At 44.2% G+C, this 24,930-nt stretch overlaps 1 protein-coding gene across 5 annotated transcripts in view; it reads left to right on the forward strand.

Annotated features, from left to right (window-relative positions):
* Positions 1 to 15: 15 nt before the first annotated feature.
* The window catches only part of RABGAP1 (RAB GTPase activating protein 1), a 121,613-nt gene continuing 96,698 nt past the window's right edge, over positions 16 to 24,930 (forward strand). The window contains exons 1-4 of one of the 5 annotated variants that reach the window (XM_075905614.2): positions 16 to 154; positions 9,754 to 9,955; positions 21,086 to 21,320; positions 23,890 to 24,094. In XM_075905614.2, coding sequence (XP_075761729.2) covers positions 9,806 to 9,955; positions 21,086 to 21,320; positions 23,890 to 24,094 — 590 coding nt within the window. In that variant the 5' untranslated portion in view covers positions 16 to 154; positions 9,754 to 9,805. Of the gene's footprint in view, positions 155 to 809; positions 831 to 9,242; positions 9,382 to 9,753; positions 9,956 to 19,717; positions 19,776 to 21,085; positions 21,321 to 23,889; positions 24,095 to 24,930 lie in introns of those variants that run through there. The other 4 variants (XM_006121941.5, XM_075905615.2, XM_006121942.5 and 1 more) reach the window with 4 other exon arrangements.

Here is a 24,930-nt window from a genome sequence, read left to right on the forward strand (position 1 = left end):
GCCGCGGCCGCCGGAGCAGCCAGAGCCGCCGCCGGGCCCCCGGAAGCGCCTCTTCCCCTGACCCGGAAGACTCTCGCTGGCCCGCCCCCCCGGCCTGGGTCACGTGGTGGGGGCGGCGGCGGCCGAGGCCCGGCCGGAGCAGGCAGCGGCGCGGGTAGGTCCGGCTCGTGTCCCCCCGGGGCCTGAGCGGCCGAGCCCCGGAGCGCGAGTGGCGCCGCCGCCTCTTCCTGGGGGGGGAGCCCCGGGCCCGGCAGGAGCTTCCCCCGCATCCCGGCTCCCCGGGGCGCCCCCCCCCCCCCGCCGAGTTACCGCCCCCGCTTCTCTGCCGCGCGAGCCTCGGTCTCGGTGGGGCCCTGTCCTGACCCCCGCCCCCTCGCTCGGCCGCAGGCCAGTGCGCGGGTGGGGCGGCGGGGCCCTGCCAGCGTCCCGAGCGAGGAGCGCGTCGCCTAGTTCTGCCCCCGTGGCCCGAGGCCAGGTGCTTTCCGTTGGAATGTGCGCGGGCCGTTCTCAGCCCGGCCTGTGCCTGGCGGCTTGGGGGCTGGCAACACTGGCGTGCTAGGGCAGCGCCTCGGAACCAGGGTTGCTAGGACTTTACAAGAATCCTCGGGTGCATGCACAGGCTGCAAAATATCTGGGAGGGTTGAGCATCTGAGGTGTAAGAGAAACACTTCCGTGTTGATTATAGTTGTCGCTGTCAGTCGCTCAAAAACTGATACTTTCCTTGCATGTCTGCATGGGGACAGCTGTATATGCAGAGAGGTGGGAGAGCATCGGTAGAGCGTTGTGATCTAGAAATGGGTAGAGACCCCAGCTGCCTCTTCAGTTCTGAGGTGGGTGCACCTAAAATGTGTCACACATGACTTATGTGCTGGCCATTGTGATGGGTGATATGTACCTATCAGTAGATATTGTCACTATACCAAGGAATCCAGTATGCATGGGACAGTTGTTGCCCATACATTTGAACTAGTGTGGGGATTCGGGGCATAAGTTGGCACTTGCTAAAAAGTGTAGTTTCTAAGAATAGTATTCTGACCTTCATTTCATTTTCCGGGTAGCATTCTAAAAGTGTCTGATAGTAACTAGTTGAGCATCAGTTAACGTTGCTTAGATACCAGTGTGACACCAAGTCTTTCACTCTTTCCCCTGTTTAGTTGGTTGTGCTCCAAATGTCTGGACTCACATTCATTAAGCTTTCTGCCTGTGAATAATGCTATTGCATTCATTGACACTACTTACATGTGTAAAGTTAATCGCATGTTATGTATTTGCAGGATTGGTTCCTTCATTAATTTCCCATTATGTACTCACCCAAACATTTATAAAGAGAATGCATTTGTAAAATTATAATAATTGCCGAGAGACTCCTATGCAATTGTAGTTCAGTTGAAAGTGGCTAGATTTTAAATTGATATTGTGTCTTTAACCAGAAGGCCATTTTTCTTTCAGTGTTGCCAGATAGTGCTGAGCTTATTTTTCACGGGTACCAAGTTTGTCAAAATAGTCCAATTCCATTTTCAAATCATCATATCCTAGTACTTATAAGTAATTGCTTGTCAGATACCACTTTAATGCTAGAATCTGGAACTGTATTACTTCATTTGATTTACGTTCCAATCTCAATCGTCCCTCCCCCCATTTGTTATCCTGTTTGTAAGTGCACATGCTGTTTTATACTTTTAGAGAGTGAAAATAAGTATCCGCAACAAAGCACTATACTTACCTTACATGTATGAAAAATCCAACAAAGTTTCCAATGAAATTTGGCATTGGTAGGAGTAGATTTTACAGTATTCACCTTTTCAGTGTTGTTTATAAATTAAAGTAATATTTAAAAAGTGGATAATTAAAATGTGGATGGTGAGAGGGACAACAATTATGACTTTCTCATAGACTCAGACTTTGAGGCCAGAAGAACGTCTTGATCGTCTAGTCTGACCTCCTCTACGTTGCAGGCTGCAGACTGCCCATCCACTCTTGTCGTACACCAATAACTACTGGCTGAGTTACCTGAAGTCCTCAAACAATATTTTAAAGACTTCAGGTTACAGAGGAAACAACCTTTATACTAGACCTTGCCTCTCATGCTGCAGAAATACAGAGTTGGAGATCCAATTCTGTGTAGGTATTTCATGCTGCAAAAGTGCATAGGCTGGTTTGTGTTCTCAAATTGGTTTTATCTCTAGGGATTTTATAGAAAAAATAATATATTTGTTTAGGCTCGGAATTCCATAAGACTTCTGTGCTACACAGTTGCAAAATGTCTCATTCCATGGAACTCTGCATAATTGTTTACATATTGTGGATGTTATCATTTTTTCCCATAACAATCCTATGTCCATGCTTAACGTTAGGAGGCCAAGGTCTGCCCGAAACTTGGCTATGGATATACAGGGAACAGATTAGGCCTGCTTTCCAATTCCAGCTGCAGATAGTTTTCAATAGCTTGCATCATAGGAGACTGTGAGGTCATTGCTGCTGCTTGAAGGTTTCAAATTCTATTTTTAAAGAACCATGCTGGTCCAATAAATGTAACTATACATTTCTGTTTAAATCTCCAGTGAATGGAGATATAAATGCACACTGCACCCTTATAAGGGGTCACTCTAACCTTTGGCTGAAGTACCTTATTTTCCACACTAACACCGTATCTGTACAAATGAGTCCATATCCTATGTCTGCCTGCAAAGGGAACCGGTAGATGTATGCCTTGCTATTGGAATATCATTCAGGTTTCTGAGAATAGACTCTTCACAGTGAGCTCATTTCAGTGACATTCTTTTTGCTGCTTTGGATAAGACAGTGTCAGCGTTTCTTTTATAAACTATTGTTTCCCCAAGCCTACTGTCTGACTCAGGGGTCAGAGCAATTACTTTGTGCTGGAGTGTGACATAAGCGTTTTGTCCCAAGCACATTTTCCAGATTAAAAATAAAATCCGTATGGAATCAGCCATATTGATATTAACAAGTTTAAGGTTGTGTTAGTGTGAACTCTTGTGTTTTCTCTGGTGCCTGGCTTTGTGGGTGATTCAAGCACCTTCCGGAGATCTCTACTTGTCAGGCTTCTCTCATGCATGAGAATCACTGTGGTAGGGGAACTTGAGGAAACTTACTCTTAAAAATGAATCCCCTGTTTTTCATGTGTCCCTTGAAATCAGATGGACTGAGAAGGGAGTCCAGCAGGAAGAGCGACACCATTTTGTGACCATGATTCTCCTTTAAACTAGGGATGTAAGAGGTTAACTGGTTAACCACAAAGCTGATGTCAGTAGAATTTTGAATGTTTAAATTGTACTACATTGAACAGAAAAAGTCAAGCAGGTTACCCTTCTAATTCTTCATTATGCAGTTTTCCTCAATGGTCTTTTATTCTGCGTGGAGAGAAGCTTGAAATCTGGAGACAATGGTAGCAACCAAATCAAAAACAAATAAAACAGGACCCATGATGGAGTGGCCTTGTGAGATGTGAGTCGTAATCCTGTGGTTTGAGGATTAAGATTTTGTGGTGCAGTTTCTGGTGTCTCGGAGGTTGTCCGTTCTATTTTTGAAAATGTATTTGTTGAAATTAACCCCATAGTAACAGGCTTAGGGATGCTGTTGGTGTTTAGAGTTATAACTGGGAGCCATGGTGAGGCACATAATCTGAGATTTCTGTTTGGTAGGGACCTTCCCTCCTAAACCTCTCATCAGTGAGAATGGAAATCATTAAGGCTGTTCTGTATCTGAAAGCGAGCCTCTAGTCTGGGTCCTCAGACTCATGGTAGCAGGTCTTGTTCTAGTGTTCTGTAAATGGGTGCATAGGTGCTGTGGCTTGGGCTCTGAAGCCAGGTGTGTGGCGTGAGCTCCAGCTTAGGCCAGGACATCAAAGCTATGTCTGTACAGCTACTTTTAGAGCTTTAGTGCGAGCTCTACAAGTACAAATCGGTGGACCTGGGCTGGGAGGCTAACTCCCAGATGCAGAGTGAGTAGACACATCCTGAGTTTTAGACAAGCAGCAGGCATGATAGCTAGAGCACTGTCCCTACTGCCGTGTTTCTTGATTTCTAATTTGTGAGATGTATGGTGCTGCCAACTCTAATTGCTCTGCAAAGTTTTTGACATGAGTTCTTTAGACTGGCATCTTTTAGAGAGCTCATAGATTTCCTGTTCTGCGGACGTCCTGAGTCGTCCTCTGGTTCAGGTAAGGTGTCCCAGTGAGTGCTCTACAGGGAACCTTCTGATCTAAAGTAACTCTAGAAGATGCTGAAAGATGTAAGGGAGTATGGAAAACTAAAAAAAAAAAAAAAAAAATTCCACAGGCGGAATTCATTATTGTTCTTTCTCATTTATTTATGGCTGCTGCACTCCTTTTCTCTGCATCAGTGGTCAGATAAAAATTCTTGTTAAAATTGATAAAATTCCTTCATGTCTTTTCTCTGAACTAAAAATCTGATAACTTCTTTATGCAGAACACAGATTTTTGTTATTTGTGACAGATCAGTAATTTACATTTTACTATTACACATCAAAGTCTCTTGGTTTGGCCAACCCTTTCTTGTGCAAAGTAATACTTTCTCCTACTTGGTCCCAGGGATTTTGGGGAGACTGCTTGCAAGCAAGGTATCACTCAGTGTATGGATGGGAAAATCAGGCTCAATTAGATCTCTTGTTGCACTGTAAGTGTGGTATTGATACACTCCTGTGTGGGGTAAATTTAACCAATCACAATATATTACCTGATTACTATGTGTGATGCCTGGTTGAAGTAAGTGAAACCACAGCACTAAAAAGTAAATTTAGTGTTGGTGAAAGGTGCCAGATTGTCAGGCTTTGAAAATAGATTGCATTTATCATTTCAAGATAGACACGGGATACCAAAATAAAGTGTGAAACTGTTACCTTACCTTACCTTATCAGCTGCCAGTGATCAAAGCCAGGTCTACTTTGCCTGTTGTCTTTCAGGAGTGCAGATATTCATTCACACTTCATTTGAAAAAAATTGGCAAAAACATTTTGAAGGCTTATTTTTATTTTCCATTTTATTATTAATTTAGTTATTTTCAGATAAGCGGCAAATTTTGTAGGTTGTGTAGTTGTGAGTCTCTCAATAGACTTGGTACTTAGAATTCATAAATCATTACTAATAACCATTTATTTCATATTTAATATTCCTAGCCGGGTAAAATGAAAGAATGTTGCACTTTCAACTCTTTGAATGGACAGACTCGGGTTCAAACTGACCCTGGAGTTTTGATATCAGAAACAGAAAAGCAAAGACAGACTTTTTAAAACTTGCGGCCAGTAATACAAACACAGACGGAAAGGCTTCAAAGGTAATAAAGGGCTCTCTCCATCAGGTGATGCGAAATTTGAGGTCATCCTTCCTGGACATAGGTGAGAACAGTATGGAGATGGTTTATCAGAAAGCCTTTGGCAGTAATCCTGTGGTATTATCACCTTGGAATTTGCTGGGAAGCACCCTTAGATAATACAGTTGAAATGAAGCAAAATGCAGGACTATGTAGCACTTTAAAGACTAACAAGATGGTTTATTAGATGATGAGTTTTCGTGGGCCAGACCCACTTCCTCAGATCAAATAGTGACTATTGACTATTTGATCTGAGGAAGTGGGTCTGGCCCACAAAAGCTCATCATCTAATAAACCATCTTGTTAGTCTTTAAAGTGCTACATTGTCCTGCATTTTGCTTCAGCTACACCAGACTAACACGGCTACATTTCTATTACAGTTGAAATGGGACTTTACTCTTTTCATCACTTCTGTTTGCTTGTCACTCATAAAGCTCTTTCCTCAGATAAGGTTCTCTGTGCTGCTACGCCGTTTTAGTGCAGGGTGATCTGTGCTGCCCTCTGCTAGTTCATTATGATGCTGTTTGCAATGTCTGCAAGTCTCAGCCTGTAGCAAGGCTGCTTAGATCAAGTTGAAAGATTGTAAACTGTGCAGTTATCTCTGTGGACCACAATTCATCTTAGAGACAGGTGACTGCAGTCTGCGTTATGTAAATAAAGCACACTCCTTGGGCCTCTGGCAGCGGGTCAGTGGAACCCCTTAATTGGGCAAAGTTTGGGGGATTGTCTGGGCTTGTGAGCATTTCCAGGTACTTTCTCCAAGCTTACTACTGTGTAGAGTGTCGCGAGAATCACAGGTCCGATGATGCATACCTAAGGGGGGAAGGACAGAACCAGGCGGACCGTTTTAGCAAATAAAAAATATTTATTTATAACAGTGATGAATTTATAGTATTTATTCTAAGATTTTAATAGACCGTATTAATAAAGAATTTACAGTGTTTATTATATTTATTCTATGATTTCTAGTTAAACGTGTCAGAGATACAAGGATGGGAATGGAAAGGGGAATAGTCTCTATTCTAAAAATATCCAGCTACACTAATTAAATAACAGTGATAACTACAAACTCTATGTACTATACAAAAAAACTACAACACTAAGCTTATACAACAAGAAAAAATCAAATCATACATACCAACTTACACGGAACATTTCAAAGATATCGGTTCGGTTGCGAAGGCCTTGGTTACGCCCGAGAGTCGGGGGAGGTGGCTGGTCGGTTGATCAGACTGGCAGCGCTTTGAAGTATATGGGAAGGCACACGCACAGTGGTGCGTATGTTGCAAAGACCTCCTCGAGCGAACTGTGCGATCGGTATTTATCCCCAAATCTGCACATCGCTTTCCTGCGCTTGCATATTACCATATATGGCCCAATGGTCACCAAGTGGGGGGTCTGTGTCCCAGGGATTGGGCTGAAACTGAGCAGCTTTCATGCAACCAGGTAAGCCCCGCAGTTCTCACGCCAAGGTGACAGGTGGGAGAGTCTGAGGCTGTTTTCCCCTTTTCACACCTTCCCTTTTTTTAAAGGCAATGGTATGCAGGAAGGGTGCAGCCGGTTTCTTCCAAGGAGTACTGCAGCCCACTATAGCAAGAGCCGCCTGGCCAAACTTTTTTTTTTTTTTTACTGGGTGGGGGGGCAGTTTTTACTCTAACATAGAGCAGCAGGAAAACTTTGCAAGTGAACAGGTAATATTAGGGACGATCGTGCCAGTGTGGGTCGGAAGAGAGGAAATTAATGAATAAACTTTTATGGTTTTGTTGAGAAGCAGTGTACTTTGTGTAAATTGTAGCTTTTAAGAACAAGGTCACGCATATACATTTTATTGAAGCTAAACTTTTTGAAATAGATTGAGATGGTACACGTGTTTAAAAAAAATCTGTGTATCTGAATGTCATGCTTGGATTATTTAAAATTAAAAGTTTTGCTTAAAAAAACCACACAATCCATATAGCACATAATCAGCATTGATTCAGAGTTAGGTGTGCAAGTTTAGCAGTACACTTTAGGTATTCGTGAAACAAGTACTTGGGTACATCACTCGTGGAAAATTGTACAGATAGTTCTGGAAAGCAGATATGTTAATCAGTTTAAATTGTCCCTCCGTCCATCAGTATTTGGGATACTCCTAATGAAATATTTGGGCTACTTTCTGGTTGTGTCTGTCATTGTTGGTCCTGCTCTTTCTTCTTGGTACTGTTGATGTCCGATGATGTGTTCTGTGTAAATGAGGATGGGGATATGATATTGTAATTGCTCCTTCATGTATTAACTGTTACAGTTTTCTTAAATTTTCACTGTTCCCTCAAGTCAGTGACAAGCCAGAGAGCCATGAGTGGCTGTTTTATTAATTACTTAACAGCAGTAGTTAAAAATTCTAATTTGGTTTAAGAACAATCAAACCTAGAAGCCTTTTTGGGGTCACATAAGGCATTTGCCATATAATGAAAAAACAGCAACTGGCTTCTAGGCAGCCTTTTTGTTTGTTAGCGTGTAATTGCCTGAATATGACAGGAGTAGGATGTTGTTGCTTTAAAAAAAAAATTCTGTGTATTCCAAAGGAGAATCCTACAATGCTCCTTCCTTTGGTGAGTTTCATGACTCAGTTTCTGTCCGCATTTATGCTTTGCAAGAAAGTGCTGCTGTAATAATACTTGGAATTCAAAGAGAGCATTTCGTAAGATGTTAAGAGCAATCAGACAATCTACTTACGGCAAAATCAAAGGCAATAACTTTGCAGGAGTTGGGGTAGCAAATGTTTATAGGGAGGTTGTCTCACTTTAATCTCAGATGTTTCTTTGCATTGGCAGAGAGACTCATTCTCAAAATAAGGAGTAGTCATCTGGCTGTCCGAGTCCCAGTGTGCAGCCAGCCCTTTAGTGGAGTGGGCTAGGCCTCTTGCATGCACTACAATTGCCATTCATTAAGCAGGATGATTCATAGATTCCAAGGCCAGAAAGGATCATTTTAATCATCTAGACTGACCTTGTTTATAACTGACTATAGAACATGCTCCAAATAATTCCTTTGGAACTAATGCATATCTTAAATCCAATCTTGATTTAAAATTGCCTGTGATTGGAGAATCCATGACTCCTGGTAAATTGTTCCAATGGTTAATTACTCTCACGGTTAAAAATTCATGTCTAAAAGGATGTTGAAAAATTCATCCAATATTAATTCCAAAGTACCTCCAGTGCTTATGGTCTCTGTAGGGTTCCAAGTAAAAAAGCCATCCTCTCATATGGTTGTGTATCCTTTTTATACTCACACTGTGCCAAGCTGTCTCAATGTTTGGCTGCTATGTTGGCAGGCAGGTGAGGTCGCTTCCCCACAGGACAGAGGGCACAATTCAAATGGGGGGGAAAAATCAGCTTTGGTCAGCCTTTGGAGTCAGCAAAGACATGACTCTTGTGATGAGCACGTATTGTGGACTTTCTAAGGAATTAAACTGGCTGTTTCTACTATGGCACTCCTATTTTTAGCCATGGGTTCGAAGAACCCTTGATGTTGGAGGTGTGTAGTTGGCCTCCACCTTTTGTTCCCTTTATCTAGTGTGTATCTCAGTGCCAGTTCTTCTGACATTTTTTAGCCTATCTATTGGCTCTGACTTGCAGCATTGATCCGGCCCCTGCTGTTCTTCCTGTTTCTTGGTGGGGTGTCCATTGCAGAATCATGGGATATTGCTCGTTTGAAGGGTCCATTGTGCTTCCAGTACAGCATATGAAGTTAAATTATATAATGTTGAGATCATTGTGTGTGGAATTTGATGATTGGCATGTCCTGAGATTTATAAAACCCTAGCATGATATTTTAATTCATACAGATAAAGGGTACACCAGGTTATGACTGGGCTAATGCTGGCCTTAAAACGTCATTTTTTCTCTTCAGGCATGGCACATCTCCAGGAACCTGTTCTACACTACAGACAGTACTGTGTCTGAGATTTTGTTGCAACACTTTCATTTGGCAGCGTAGACAAGATCTTAACCATGTTCCTTAAACAGCTGGACTTCAGCACTGCTTGGGGGTATGATTTTCATGCCCCATCTACATTGCACAATGAGTATTATAAGCAGGCCCTCAGTGTGAATCTATTTGTACTGTAGAGGATGCTTTGCTGGGAAAGGTGATCATGAAACACTTCAAAAGTAAAACTTTGTTTTTGTGTAGAAACCAGTGCAGCACTTTCAGAGTAAAGCATTTCCCAGCAAATTGAAAAGCCAGGACCACGAGTACATAATGATGTACTGGCAGCTGTTACTCAGCTATGCAGTCAGATGTGTTGATTTTTAAAAGTTATGAAGTTTCTGAAAATTAAGTCATGAAGTTTTTGAAAAGAAACATTTGAGCTTCAAGCACAAATTTCTATGTAAGTATTTTTTTATTTTTTGTTTTTCAGGGGTATATAAAATATTTAATCTCATTCATGAGTCGAACTTCCTTTTTAAGACATGGATGACAAAGCCTCTGTTGGAAAAATCAGTGTGTCTTCAGATTCGGTATCCACTCTTAACAGTGAAGATTTTGTCTTGGTTTCCAGGCAAGGGGATGAAACACCATCTACAAATAATGGTAGTGATGATGAAAAACCAGGATTGAAGGTAAGAATCCATAACCCAAGTTTATTCATTCTTCTAACCCAAACTAACCATAAAGAGCTTAGAGGCATTTCTGTGTGGTGGAAAACTTGAAAGATGAGAGAGCTTATTCAAGAATCAAAGTCTTTTGCTGGTGTTTTTTGAATTATTTTTTATGTCAGTGTAGAGGATGGATAGAATAAGTGCTCTCACCATCACTACTTGGTTTTTCATTTTGCTGAGCCCTTCACCAGCATTGTCTTCCTGTGTTTAGAATGAAACAATAGTAAATCATTATTTTCAGATATTTAGCTTCAATGCAGCTTTCAGAGGAGATTGCCCATGTAAATGCATATATGTCCCCACTTTGTCCATTGGTTCTAATATGTACAAAAGTTTCCCAATGTAAAAGGTGTTTCTCTTTAAGAAAATTGAAACACATATGGCATGTAACTGGACCTCAGAACACAGGCCACAAGCAAGTAATGTGAACTTTGAAAATAAGTCAATGCCCACAATTTCTGGGATTAGTATCCCTAGAAAAAGACACTCAGATTTTTGGAAGAGGTCTCCTTGACTTGGGCTGTCTACCATAAAAGAAACCTGTTAGTCCTGTCTGAATTTCAGTGGCCCTAAAATAGGAATGTAAATGAGTAGTCGAGTATATGATTAACCGATAAGACTAGGCTACTCACATTCTTAGGAACTGGTGCTGTGGGGAGCCAGTTAAAAAGCCGGTTCCCCCAGCACCGGCTCCTTAGTGCTGCTTGCCCCTCTCCCACTGCTGTCTCTATCAAAGGCAGCAGTGCGGGGTGTGGAGGGGAGGAGGCTGCTGGGAGGCTGCCCTGAAGCAGCCTCTGTCCGTGGCAAGTCTAGGCCGCTACTAAGAGAGGGTGCTTCAGGACAGCCTCCCTTCCTCACAGCAGCCTTTGTCTATGAGGAGCTTGGATCCTCTCGGACAGGGGCTGCTGCCACCCCACAGTGCTGCCTCTGATACAGCGCGGGGTGGCAGGGGCTACCTGGAAGTGGGACAAGAGTGCTCTGGTTACCAGGCCCCGCCCCCAGGGACTATAGAATAGTCATGTAACCGATAAGAATTCATGTGGTTAGTTGACTATTCTCTTACCTGCTATCTAATCTCCCTACCTTAAAACATAGTGACAGAAACAGGAGGGTCACTCTGAACTCTCTTGCATCAGTATTGCAATATAAAGTGGATTTTTTTCAGGGCTGAGCAGAGTTAGAATATTCTGTATGGGGGAGTTGAAGGAAAAATTATCTCACCTGCATAAGAGACCTTGAGATCTCAGGTCAATTAGATCTGTTATGCACAGAATGTCTAATCTAAATTTCAAAGGGAGTGAGGCTTTGTTTACACTTAAAAGTTTAAAGCACAACCAGAAGAGTGCATAAACTTAGTGTGGCCATGGCATGCGTTAGACAGCCCCCCCCCCCCCCAGTGCCGTATATAAAATAGAGGTGTTAAGTAGAGGATAATTAGCTAATCACATAGTCGATGGAATTTCCATTGACTACTCAGTTAGTTGATAAAGGGAGGTGCTTGCTACCGCCGCTGCAGCTCTGCAGTTTAAATGTAGTAGGAGCTGAGTGTGCAGGCAGCCCGTCTCTTACTATATTTAAACTGCAGAGCCGCAGTGGTGTTATTTCTCAGAGACGGTGCGAGCTGGGACTAAGCAGTCCCAGCTTGTTCCAGCCCTGGGACTGCTGTGGCTCTGCATTTTTAAATATAGTAAACTATTGAGAGTTATCTGAGACTGCAGAAGAGAGAAGACTATCAGACTTAGGGATGTAAAATCCCATTTAATTGGTTAATTGGTAAAAGAGACAATATTTATCTGGTTAACCTCCTGAGGCCGCATTGGAGTGGCCTTCCTGTCTCGGCGCGGGTGCCCAGCTAGTCTCTACCGGTTAACCGGTAAACATCACCTCTAAGGCGATAATTATTGGTTAACTGCTTAACCTTTCACATCCCTAAAATCCATTTCGCTCTCTTAGTGCCACGTAATATTTGAAGTTGTGAAATGGCTCACTCTGAAGCAAGCATCACTTCAAGATTAAAATGCTTGGATTCCTGACAGTTATAAGATTATCCAGCTGTGGGCACTTCCCATTGATGCTTTTGGATTTTCAGGATGCACATATGTATTTAGTGCAGTAACATTTGGGCTTGTAACATAAAAAGAAATGAAGTGACCTGCAAGGCAAATACAGCACCTCGCAAAGTTTGGAAATATATAATGGAATAATAATAGTAATCTTCTTCAGCCAGCCCTGTTGTGGCCCAACTTTGCTTTTCAGACACATTTACTTCCAAAGTGGAGTCCAAATAGTGAAATTCTTCCAGAATCTTTTGTTAGTTCCATATTTCCCACTTCAGAATCAGGAGCTTTGGCACTACCATGTAGCTGGTTTTTTTGTTTGTGATTTTTTTTTAAATTCCATGGTAAGTAATTATCAAACAAAACTATGCTATTTCCTGATCTGGAACTCAACACAATGGTTGTGTTGTGCTTCAAGAGTAAAGTTCAGCATAAATTCCGTGCAAAGGCTGGGCACAATCATCAAACAAAGTGAATCATCTTGAGCTTTTCCTTTTGTGTTCTGTCTCTTGAGAGAGCTTGCTGTTCCTTTGTAACTGCAATCTGAATGATTAATGGAAACATTATACCTTAGTTAATGCAAGTTGATGCTCAGTTCAAAGTCATTCCTGCAGGAATTTCTCGTATTAACTTTGACTCTTTAGTGGAAGGAGGCAAGAAACGGCTAATACTGGAAATGTTGCTGCTTTGTGAATGGAAATCAATTACTTGCTATCAGTGGACTAGGCAGAAATGAAAACTGGAATGATAACCCCAGTGTCTTGAGGAGGAAGAGGCCGGTCCTCTACTTCCATAAAACGGACTTTTGCTTTCCAGGAACCAATTCAGCTGTATTAGTTGGCTCTTTATCTGAGGAACTGAAAAGCTAGGTTCAGGAAGAGGCAGCTAACACTGATTGTCACTTTATGTATATCTTACCTAGATACATGGGAAATTGGCTTCAAAAAGATCCCAAGTAGGGACTGCCACTGATTGTGTGCGTGTCAGAGGCAGAAATGGGAAAAATAATTCCTGAGAGAAGATCTGTTTCAGGATGCATGACGCCAGTCTCATGTATTTGTATCTGCTGTAAGCCCATCTGCAATTATGTTGCCACCAAAGGAGGCAATGGGACTTCTCCCCCTCCTCCCCCCCAAAAAAAAGTCTGATTGGGGCAAAGTTTAAGATCATTGTTAACTATCTCTAATTCTAGAAGTGTAGCATGTGGACCTTATTTCCCATACTTCCTCACCAGGCATCCTGCTGAGTTTTAAGTGGTTGCTCACTTGGCTTAGTGAACTGCATAAGATTCAGGCTGAGCCAGATGTTGTGTTGCTTTGTTATAAACTTCCGTATGAGCTGAGAGCCATTTCTGTTTCTTTGGAGAAAAAAAAGTATATCTTGTTGGATTCTATACATCTGCTCCTGGAAATCTAGTCATGGCCTCTGTCGTTCGCTAGCTGTTTATAACACTTAACTTTTTTTGCGTTTTATATATGCTGAGGTACATGGTTCACACCATTTAAAGGGGTGGTTTCAATGAGCGCATGCCATAAATGACAGCAGAAACAGCTGATATGTGGCAACACTTTTCCCCTTACCACTTGGCTTGTGCAAGCTGGCAGTTGAAATGAACTGAATTGACAATTCCCAGAACACGCTGTAGAATGGATATCCATACGTTGAGCCATCAGAGAGCAGAGAAGACTAGTGCTGTGTGTGCACACCTGAGGGTGGAGGAGTAGATAAAATTGCCCCCGATCTGTTTTGGGATGGAAGTAATGTTAGCCCCCCTGCATGGGTGTTGTGGTATTGTGACATCTTATAGTTAATCGTTTGGCCGTCATTTTGGGCTCCAGTTTTTGTTGATTTGAGACAGAGCTGTTCTGAACAGAAAGACAAACATCCTTACCAAATCCTTGATCTCTTTGCCTCTGTTGGGGTTTGGACATTGCCTCTTACGGGTCACAGTGTGTTCCCAACAGATCTGCAGAACTGATGCATCTTAAATGACCCCCACTGTTCCTAGAACATGGTTCAACAGTAGCACCATTGAATGCCTGTCTTCCTATCCTTGGAATCTAATTCACCTTTCAGTCGGTCTCTCTCTTTTTAAATCTTGGCCCTGGACAGCATTTGTTGCATTTACCATGTTGGGACTTTTGAAAGCAGCTGTAAGAGTCCCACCCTGTGTCAGCTTTCAAGTGTACTGACATTTCTTGTTCCATTTTTTTATCATCGTCTGGAACAAGAAGCACTGGTATCTACTTGGCTTTTGTTTGCCTTGTGTGACCATTTGTAGCCAACTGCCAGTTACTGAGGCGTCTAAGGCCATGTATGTCCGTAAGGTGGTTTCTTTCCTCTGCTGCAGGCAAATGAGCCAGGATAAAATGTAGGAAACCTTGAAACTGTACTGAAAATCTCTTCTCTGTGGGTATGTCTACACTACCACCCTAGTTCGATCTAGGGTGGTAATGTAGGCAACCGGAGTTGCAAATGAAGCCCGGGATTTGAATTTCCCGGGCTTCATTTGCATAAAGCCGGGCGCCGCCATTTTTAAATGTCCGCTAGTGCGGACTCCGTGCCGCGCGCCTACACGCGGCACGGAGTCCGCACTAGCGGACATTTAAAAATGGCGGCGCCCGGCTTTATGCAAATGAAGCCCAGGAAATTCAAATCCCGGGCTTCATTTGCAACTCCAATTGCCTACACCACCACCCTAGTTCGAACTAGGGTGGTAGTGTAGACATACCCTGTGAGTGTTTTCACAGTATTGGCAACCCAACTGTGGATGCTTTTGGGGATTTTTGTGCTGTCCTGTACGCTGCAATAATAATACTCATTAGATTCTTCCTGCTTTCAGTTTCATATGTTCTTTGCTGCTTTTATTGCTGATTGGTTTCACTCCTCGTGTACCATCTGCTAAGGCAGGGGTTGGCAATAATTTTTGATGGAGGGGCCACTCCCAAGATTTTGGAAAGTGGTTGTTGGCCAAACTCTTCCATTATATTAATGGAGGGGGTGCGGAGTCTGGGATGGAGGTTGGGTGCAGAATTGAGCTTTGGGGTAAAAGTTTGGGGTGCAGGAGGGAGACTGGAGTCTGGGAGGGAGTTTGGGTAAAGGAGGTTGTTGTGACTTAGGGCAGGGCACTGGGGTGCAGAATTTTGGGATGTGACCTACAGTAGGAGGGGATTGTGATCTCAGGCAGGATATTGGGGTGCTAGATCTGGGAGGGGGTATGGGTGCATGTGGAGTAGTGGGGCAGGATTTTGAGGCAGAGGGTTGGGGAAGGGAGAGCCTGAGGTGCCAGAGGCAGGGTCTTGCCAGGAGACTTACCAGCCTGCCTGCCTGTTTGCAGAGCTAAAGGCTTGCAGTGTTTTAAATGTTTCTGCCTGCTCCGTCTTTTGCTTGAGTGAGTGAGCAGGAGGGTTGTGGTTTGTGGCTGCCTGTTGTTCAAACAGGTAGCTCCCATTGGCTAGTGTCTGTCCAGAAACAGTCCAATGGGATTGTGCTGGGGGTGGGAGCAGCATCTGAATCTTCCTCCTCCCCTCTGGACACAAAGAGAAAGCGCCCACAGCCGCATTCTGAGCAGTGTGAGGGGCTGTAGGGGAGCCCTGCAGGCTGGATCCCGTGGCTTGGTGCACCGTATTTTGCCCAGGCCTGTGCTAAGGCAATGGTTTTCAACCTGTGGGCTCCGCGGACTACATCTAAGGCAGTGGATCCAGCCTTCAGGCCACCTGCAACCCAGTTAGCGCATAGCTGCGACCCATGTGACATTGACTGGACCATACAGGTAGTGTATGGATGTGGCCCACGTAAGACACAGAGAGTTGCCTACCTGGCCCACACTGGTCTAAGGGGTCTGTGAAATTTTTCAGATTCCAGAAGAGGCATTTTTCTGATCAATCAAAGCTATTTGAATACCCTCACGCATAGGGCAAAGCCTAGGAATTTTGTCATTGCCATAGAAGAGCACAGTTAAGCGCCATGATGTCCAACCAATTCTGAAGCAGTAGCCACTATTGTGGCTACTTCTAGAGTGAACCAGCCACACTCAACCAGCCCAATAGCCATATGTGACTAGTGGGGATGTTAAAATTAATCATCTAATCAAATAGTTGATGGAATTTCCATTGACTATTCGATTAGTCGATAAGGGCGCTTCCACTTTGAAATGTAGCAAGAGCCCACCCAGCTGTTGCTACATTTCAAAGGTGGAAGTGCCGCGCAGCGTCCCGCCTTTGAAATGTACAAGAGCCCCAGTGGGGACTCTTGTACATTTCAGAGGTGAAATGCCGCCGCTGCGCTCCTGTCCCTCCCACAGAGCTGGGACTAGGGGGAACCGGCTTTTAAATGGGCTCCCCCCAGCACCCCTCTTTTCTCCCTCCCCCCCGCTGCCTCTTTCTGATAGGGTGCATGTGGAGTTGTGGGACAGGATTTTGAGGCAGAGGGTTGGGGAAGGGAGAGCCTGAGGTGCCAGAGGCAGCAAGGGAGTGGGGGGAAGCAACTAGTCGACTTAGTCAATTAGTTGTCTACATCCCTAATGGCTAGTGTGTTGGACACCACCGATTTATTGCCTTTTATTATGCTGTCTCAAATGCCATGCTGAGCACCTGTAATATATATTGTTGAATTCTGTTCAGTCTGTGTTCAGCCTGACATCTGTATTGTGGGTCTGCAGATCACAGATTGTCCGTGCTCCTGTTGAAATGTTAGGGGTCTGCAAATGGAAAAAAGCATGCAAGCCACTGTGCTATGGAAATGGTAGCTGGTGCTTTCCCCTCCTAGGTTACTGGTTTGGATGTGGTCCAGGTCACTAACAATTGGAACTTTTATCATTGGAAGGGTAGTCAGTGACGTGTGTGTCTTGGTTCAATGACTAGGTCGCAAACAAGGCCGCCACCACCACGGTTGGCACTGATTAGGCTCCTTTGGCAGGCTCAGCATTGAGCTCAAGAGTGGAATGAGCTGATAGGGCTAGTCATTTCAGGAGTAAGGCGCAGCCTTGGCAGTTGTGTGGAAAGCTTGGTTTACCGCCAAATGTGCTGCACCTGTGCCGTAGAGAGAGAACTTCAGTGCAGTGTTGGCAAAGTGAGGCCTTTGATCAGATCCACGTTCACTTTAAATAATGTAGAAGAGGAAGAGCAGCTGATTTTTTGTTTTTGTTTTTGTTCACGTGTGACAGATGGTTAGGAAGTCAAGAAACTGTTTAAACCCTAAGCTTCTCGTCAGCGTTTTCTGATATAGATGTAATATTTATTTCTGTGGGGTTTGTGCGTGTCATGGGGATAAGAGTGAAGGTTTGGGAAGTCTGGGGAAGTTGTTAGACATCAGGGTTCCCTCTAAGGTGCATGCCTGCATGGGCGCGCACCAAGAATTTGACTCTTGCATACGCAAGAGCTGCTCACACGCTGCTCAGCTGCTCGGGGCAGGCTGCATGGCAGGCAACTGCACCACCGCAGGAGCAGCTAGGCAGCCACTCTGCGGCCCTGTCCTTAGCTTCAGCCCTTCTCAGAGGCTGAAGCTGCAGCCAGGGCGGGTCGTGAGCAACTGCTAGAGAGAGGGAGCCTGGGCCGCGGTACTAAAAATAGCACCATGGCCCCAGCTCAGGAGCAGCTGCACTGCAATCTGTGTATTGGGACTGGAGTCAGGGCCACAGTGCTATTTTTAGTACCACGGTCCTGGCCCCTGATGCTGCCATGCAGCTCTACCCCAGCTGCTCCCAAGGACCACATGGTGGGACTGGAGCCAGGACTGCCTGCAGTGCTATTTTTATTACTAAAATAGCATTGTGGCCGGCCTTGGTTCCAGTCCTGGCACGCGGCCCTACCCTGGGAGCAACTGGGGATGGGGCTGTGTGGTGCTTCGGGATGGGACTTTGGTACTGAAAATAGCACCGTGGCCCCAATTCCAACCCCTGCAGACTGGGTAGCTGCTTGCCACTTTGAAGGCAGAAGGAGAGGGAATGGGCAGGGGGAGGAGAACTAAGGGGAAGTTGGGGGTGAGGAGGGGAAGGGGCTTGTGCAGAGGGGAGAGGAGGAGGAGGAGGTCAAGGAAGGAGAAGAAAGGGGAAGGCACCAAGGAACAGGGTGGAAGAGACACAAATGCCAGCGGGCCAAGAGGAGACCATGAGGAGCAAGGGCAGGAGGAGGGGAAGGAGAGGGAAGGCGTTGATGCGGGTGCGAGAAGGGAGGGGACAGAGTGATGCTGGGAGAAGAAAGGGGAGGGACAGTGGGGGCAAGAGGGAGGAAGAGGAGAGTGGAAGAGTGGGTGCTGGGAGAAGAGGGGTTGAAAGGAGGGGTGAGCATGAGGAAGAGAGGGGATGGAGCAAGTCATGTGTGAGGTCACAGAGGGGCATGAGAAGAATGGAGGGCAAAGATGGTGGTGAGGGGGTGGGTACCAGGGAGAAAGAGGGCAGAGGCAGTGTGGGAAGGGAGAGGCACCCTGAGGGTGCAGGGAGTAAGGGAAGGGACAGATGCCAGGGGATTGTGCTTATTGCATTCATAACACAAAATACAGACTTGTCCAACCGGAGGCTTTGCAGCTAAGAACACAGAGATAGTGATCAGACAGCAATTGTCTGTAGCTCAGAACCACCAAGGTTGCATAATATATAGAAATGTTACTCAATATCTATTTTAAATAAGAGGACCATGAAAGTTCTTGCCCTACAGGGACCTTCATCAGTTCTTGTTTCTATATATACAAGAAGATAGAGAGAATATTTTTCTCTGAATGTCTTTGTTAGAGGACATATAATGAAGTAAATACCATAATACATCACTCTTTTTAGTTAATTTATTTAAAATAACTTTAAGAACCAGATCCAAAGTCCAGTGAAGTTAATGGAAAGATTCTCATTATCTTCAAGGAATGTCAGAACAGGCCTTATAACTGTCCTTTGTTTTCTTGTCTGCTTGATTTATTTTAATTTAAAACAGCAAGAAATTCATTAAACCCATCCCGCATGAGCTTAGCTTTACATAAATTCCTTTGATAAGCGTAATCTACAAACATACAATTCTTTACTTTGAGGAAAAATAAGAACTCATGTAGTTGAGTTGATCACGTGAAATGATACAATCAAGTACCTTCGCACTCCGGCACAAAGCACTCTGTATTGGTACACAAAACAAAACTCACTCCGCTCCTGGATGGAAAATCTTGGAGGGACACTGCTAGACATGTTTGAGATTTCTCTGTTTTTTCCCGTATTGAATTTAAGTTTTTGAGATTTGGGCATAGGTTAGGGGTGGGGATTGATCCCTAAAGGCCTGTAGCAGCTGTTGTCAGAATTACAGCTCATAGCAAGATGAATATCTCCTGCTGGGAATTTTACTGTAACTTTCTTTAGAGGGCATGTATCCCATAAGCTTGTGAGCCTTCATGTAAAAAGATATTGTCAATCCAGTAGATTTCATTTCAGTGCTTTAATTATAATTTGAGAAGGTCTCCTGGTATCTGGTTCAGTATATCATTTTAACAGTCTTTCCTGGACTGCAGGTTGACTTAGTTACTGTTTAAATCTGAGGACCTAAGTCATTGCTTCAGATGCTTTCAGGATGAGTTAATATTCCACTAAAATACCTGGGTTATGGTGCAGATAGAATTATATACTTCCTTATGTAAAGGTAGTGGTGGCAGACTTCCGTATGCACTGAGTCTTTCTCCATTCTTTGCTGTCTAGTTTCCAAGCAAAAAATAGAGGAGGAAAACAGGAACTAACTCCCGATTCTTTTTTCTGGGTAAGATTTTTTTTTTAATCTAACAAATAAGGCTAATAAAAGGTGTTAAGGAGCTGATGTAACTGAACTGTTCAAGACTTTTAAACTTACGAGCAGTGTCTGAAATCAGTATCTTCTAAAACAGTGTTTCTCAACCAGTGATTTTGAGAGAATTCTGGGGAGGGGTACGTTATGACTGAAATTTGGAGAAAACTGAATTTTTGTTTTAAATTTTACAGTGCTTTATCATCTTTGTACTTTTTATACCCAAGAAGTTCATCACCCCCCTGCCTGGGTATGATTGTTGTTTAAACAAATGTTTTGCAATGGTAGAAAAAAATTTTGTGTGTCTGAAAACTGAGTACTGTGGGTACTTTTTTTTTTAAAGGGGGTACTTCATTTAAAAAAAAAGATTGAGAAACACTGTTCTAAAAGATGGGTGGCTATGGAAATGGACATCAGATCCCAGGAAATGGGGCCCAAGGCCAATAGGAGTAGGTACGTTTGCCAACAAGTTGTTAGAATATTAGTAAATTTCATTGGCTGCCACTCGGCAAAATGCTTTCCACATTCTGTGGAGTTCCTCTGTGTCCCTATGGACATCCGAGTCAGCAGTGTTCCTCTTCCTAGGCTTGATTTTCAGTCTGCTTTAGTCACTGCAGAGTACTAAAGGCTGATTCCATCTTCGTACTGGTTAAGGATCTGATGTTGCACCCTTTAAGTTGATGTGAGCTTTGCCACTGGCCTCAGTGGGTTCATGTCAGCAAGCAACACAAATATGCATTTGATGCTTTGCTTAAATGGCTTCTGCTTTTGATGGTGTGGGTATGAATTTATTTCTGACTCGCCTCTCTGTAGCCCTTTTCCTGTGTAATCTCGTTGGTTTATCAATAGACAGAGGTCTCCCCCCCCCCCCCATGAACACACAGTGTATTTATCAAATATTAGGCGCTGAAGAACTTCATAAAACTATAGTAGTGCTGAGTTCGGTTAATACTTGATTTGCATATACTTTATATGTTGTCTGATTAGTTTGGGAGACTCACCTCGCTCTCTTTTTCCCATGTCCAAGTAATTCCTGCTCTGAGCTCTTTGTAAGATAAACTGAAGTATTAAACAAGGCCGGCTTTGTTTCTAAAGAAGAGCACTCATAAATCTAGGGAGACTGGTTGCTGCGTGCCTGGCTTTTATTTAAGTTTTGTCTGTTGAGGTTGCAGTTGGAGCTGGTGGGAAGTCAGGATTTATGCTAGTAATTTTTTAATTCTTCATATGCGAGTTTTGCTTCTATGGAGAAGTCTCTTTTCCTTCCTGATTGTGTTTATAACTCTTAGATTGTAGGGAATGGGAGTGAGCAGCAGCTGCAGAAAGAACTTGAAGATGTGCTGATGGATCCACCCATGGAAGACCAGTCCAGTGACCGGGAACATGGGGAAGAAAGTCGGACTGATAGAGAAGGGGACGATCCCATCCTTCTTGAGGCTTCTGCTTCTTCTACTGTTAACCCTGTGTTGATGACAGGACTTCAGAAACCTGAGATGAGCCTGCCAGTGCAACCAACACAGGGAGGTCAGAAAAACTGAGGAGTTACCTTATAGGGGCCATCAGAAGTTCTGGGTTCTCTATGTATGATGTACAATGTATGACGCTCTTGTCATATCATCTGCTCATGTAGCAGTATAGCATCACTTGCATATTAAATGTACAACTTCAGAAGTAAGTTAGTTACTCAAAACAATGTGCTGTAATGCAGATGAACAGGGTGGATGCATAATATTGCTCCGTCTGCTTTCACCTAGTGATGTGAAAGGGTAAATGGTTAAACCAATAAGATCACCCGAAACAGGTGATGCTTACTGGTTCCAGTTAACCAGTAACCTATGGGGGCTGGAGCTGCTTTCTGCCTACTGCGGGCAGGCGGCTGTCCAGCCCTGCAGGGAGCCCGCTGTGGGCAGGGGCAGCTCCACTCCAGCGAGGGTTTGGAGCTGGGAACCAGCGACAATCCCAGCCCCACTCTGGGCCAGGGGTGGGAGCCCTGTGGACTGGGGGATGCTAATGTTAAGTTAATCGGTTATGTTAACGGTAGGCTAACTGATTAACCGGGATTTTACATCCCTACTTTCACCTGGAGGGATCCTAAAGTACTTCACTTCCATATGTATATTACCAATGAAATGCAGCTGCTTCAGGGATAGAAGGCAGGAGACAGTTGTCAGGCTGACAAGAAAGGGAACTTGGCCTAAAGATACTGAGTTAAAGCTTCTACTCTTATAAAATTGGCATGGAGAGGGTCCTAAAAGAGATGGCAGAGGAGATGAGGTGACATTTTCAAAAATGCTGAAGTGACTTGGGTGCTTTTAAAAAATTTAGCCAGGATCTTAATTTTTAAGGTCTCACCTGAAACAGCGACATACGTGTTAAGAAGTGTCGCCTGATTAATCTTTTTGTCTACAGAAGATAAAGTGTAAAGATGCCCTGTCCCATGGGCATTTGTTCATAAGGTTTAGACTTATAAAATGTGTGAATTCAGTCCTTGCCAGAGGATGTTTTGAAGTCCAGAACTTCAACAGGGTTCAATAAAGAGCTAGATAAATTCATGGAGGTTAGGCCAATCAATGCTGATTAGCCAGGATGGGTAGGAATGGTGTCCCTAGCCTCTGTTTGTCAGGGGCTGTCAATGGCTGAGCGGGAGGGATCACTTGAGGATTCCCTGATGTGTTCCTCCCTCTGGGGCAGCTGGCATTGGTCACTGTCGGACGACAGGACACTGCGCTGGATGGGCCTGGTCTGACCCAGGATGGCCGTCCTTATGTTCTCATAAATAGTTCTGATATCACTCAAAGAGCTCGCTCTCCAAGTGATCCCCGGTAAAATCCTCTCCCAACACAAGCTCCCTCATTCTTATTTTTAGCTGCTAAATAGCATTACAGAAATTTAAAAATACTCTTCTGAAACCAGCTTTCTGTCCGAGTAATGTTGTAACTGCCAGAGTGATGGCACTGGGAAGGGAAGTGACCCGTGAGACCATCTACAGCATTGTTCAAACTACGGGTAACGTTTGGGAACCCCTGTCCTGTGTCTGGTATTATTAATATTTTCGTTGATATCTGGGATAGTGAAATGGGGAGTATGCTTATAAAAGTCACAGGTGACAGCAACCTGGGAAGCAAGCATTCTGGAGGACAGAATAAGAATTTGAAACAACCTTGACAAATTGAAAAATGGGTCTGAATTCAACAAGATGAAATTCAGTAAAGATAAGCACAAAGTACTTTACTTAGAAAGGAAAAATGTGCACTTGCAAAATGAGGGAGAAATGCTGGGCTACAGTATTGCTGAAGAGAATCTGAAAGTTTATAATAGATCACAAATTGAATAGAAGTCAGCAGTGTGATGCAATTGCAAAAAAGGTTAATATTGTTTTAGTGTGTATTGGCAAGAGTGTCATATGTAAGATACGGAGGATATGGACACATTTGGGAGTGTCCAGAGGAGAGCAACACAGCTGATCAAAGGTTTAGACAGCCTGGCCTCTAAGGAAAGGTTTTTTAAAAAGGGCATTCTTAGTCTTGAGAATGGAAGAGTGGTACCAGTCCTTAAATACATTCAGGGCTGTTGGAAAGAGGATGGTGATTGATCATTCTGTATGACAACTGAAGATAAGACAGGAAGTAATGGGATTCATCTGACCCAACGGCGATTTACGTTACCGTATATGCTTGATCATAAGCTCGTTTGTTCATAAGCTGATCGCCACAAGTAAAAGGAACAAAAGGTTAAAAACGCAGTGACCCACTGATAAGCCAACTCTAGGTCAGCAGTTTGCAAACTTCCAGGCCCAGCTCATCAGCATAAGCCACTGGCATGTTGGGACGTTTTGTTACCTGGAGCCTCTGCAGGCTCCCAGTGTCTGTGGTTCACCATTTCTGGCCAACAGAAGCAGTGGGAAGTGGCAGCCAGCATGTCCCTTAGCCTGTACTGTTTCCAGCACCTCCCATTGGCTGGGAACTGCAAACAGTAGCCAGTGGGAGCTGAGAGGCTCCATGCCTGCAGACTCTGCAAGCAAGCCAATCTCCCAGCACTTACGAACAGACCATCTGGCTTACTTCTTCATTGGTCACTTTGTGCCTTGTTGCAGATTGCGAGGAGTTGAGCCCTTTTACACCACTGGCGGATGAGGACAGCGTGGTGTTCAGCAAGCTGACCTACTTGGGCTGTGCCTCGGTGAATGCCCCCAGGAGTGAAGTGGAAGCCCTGAGAATGATGTCTATCTTACGAAGCCAGTGCCAGATTTCCTTAGATGTGACCTTGTCAGTGCCTAACGTGTCTGAAGGAACCGTGAGGTACGACGCTCGTTCACGGGTACTCAGGAGTCTGATGCCCTCAGTCTGATCAGTTCCAGCTGTCCTAGGAGAGCAAACCGCTAATCACAATGAGGAGATCTGAACAATGTGGGGTTTCTTTTCAGTGTGGCAGAAGGGGGGGGGTTGTGAGATATTTTTAAAGAGAAGGCCAAGTGCCCTTACAGCAGTTGGCAAAGAACTTCTGAGAGGAGGCTGCTCTGGCAGCAACCCTTGTTCGGTGTCGGGTCCCAACTGCCCTCTGGGACCCCCTACGGACAGGGGCTGCTACTGACAGGGCAGGCAGCCTGGCTGTGTCCCAACTCATGCTGGGACCAAACTCTACTGCGGCTCTGCAATTTAAAACACAGTAGGAGCCAGGCAGCCTGCCCCCCTGCCCTCTTGCTTCCTACTGTGTTTTAAATTGCAATGGGGTTTGGTCCCAGTGTGAACTGGGACTGAGCCAGCTGCCTTCCCTTATTGACTAATTGAGTAGTCAATAAAAATTCCGTTGATACTTGATTAGTAAAATAACTGCATTTTAACATCCCTATTCTCAAGCACAAGGGGCAGCACAGACGCTTCCTTAATATCGGAATTGTCTTGGGAATCACAGCTGAGGCAGTTCCTTGCTGGAAAATTTGGAAGTGTCATTTATAAATTATTGACTTCTGATCTTGGGGGATGCAGAACCAGGGCTGTGAAGCTGTTGTGCAAAGTCTGGGGCAGGGAGCAGGCTGCAGTCCTCTTCCCCAAAGAATGCCACAGCCTGGCAGGCCTGGGCTATTGTGGGAATGGGAGAATTGTGTGACTTGAAATATGTCAACTGCTGTAGGATA

The sequence above is a fragment of the Pelodiscus sinensis genome, chromosome 23 (genome assembly GCF_052426305.1).
Source record: "Pelodiscus sinensis isolate ZL-2025 chromosome 23, ASM5242630v1, whole genome shotgun sequence".
In the NCBI taxonomy this organism is placed as follows: Eukaryota; Metazoa; Chordata; order Testudines; family Trionychidae; genus Pelodiscus; species Pelodiscus sinensis.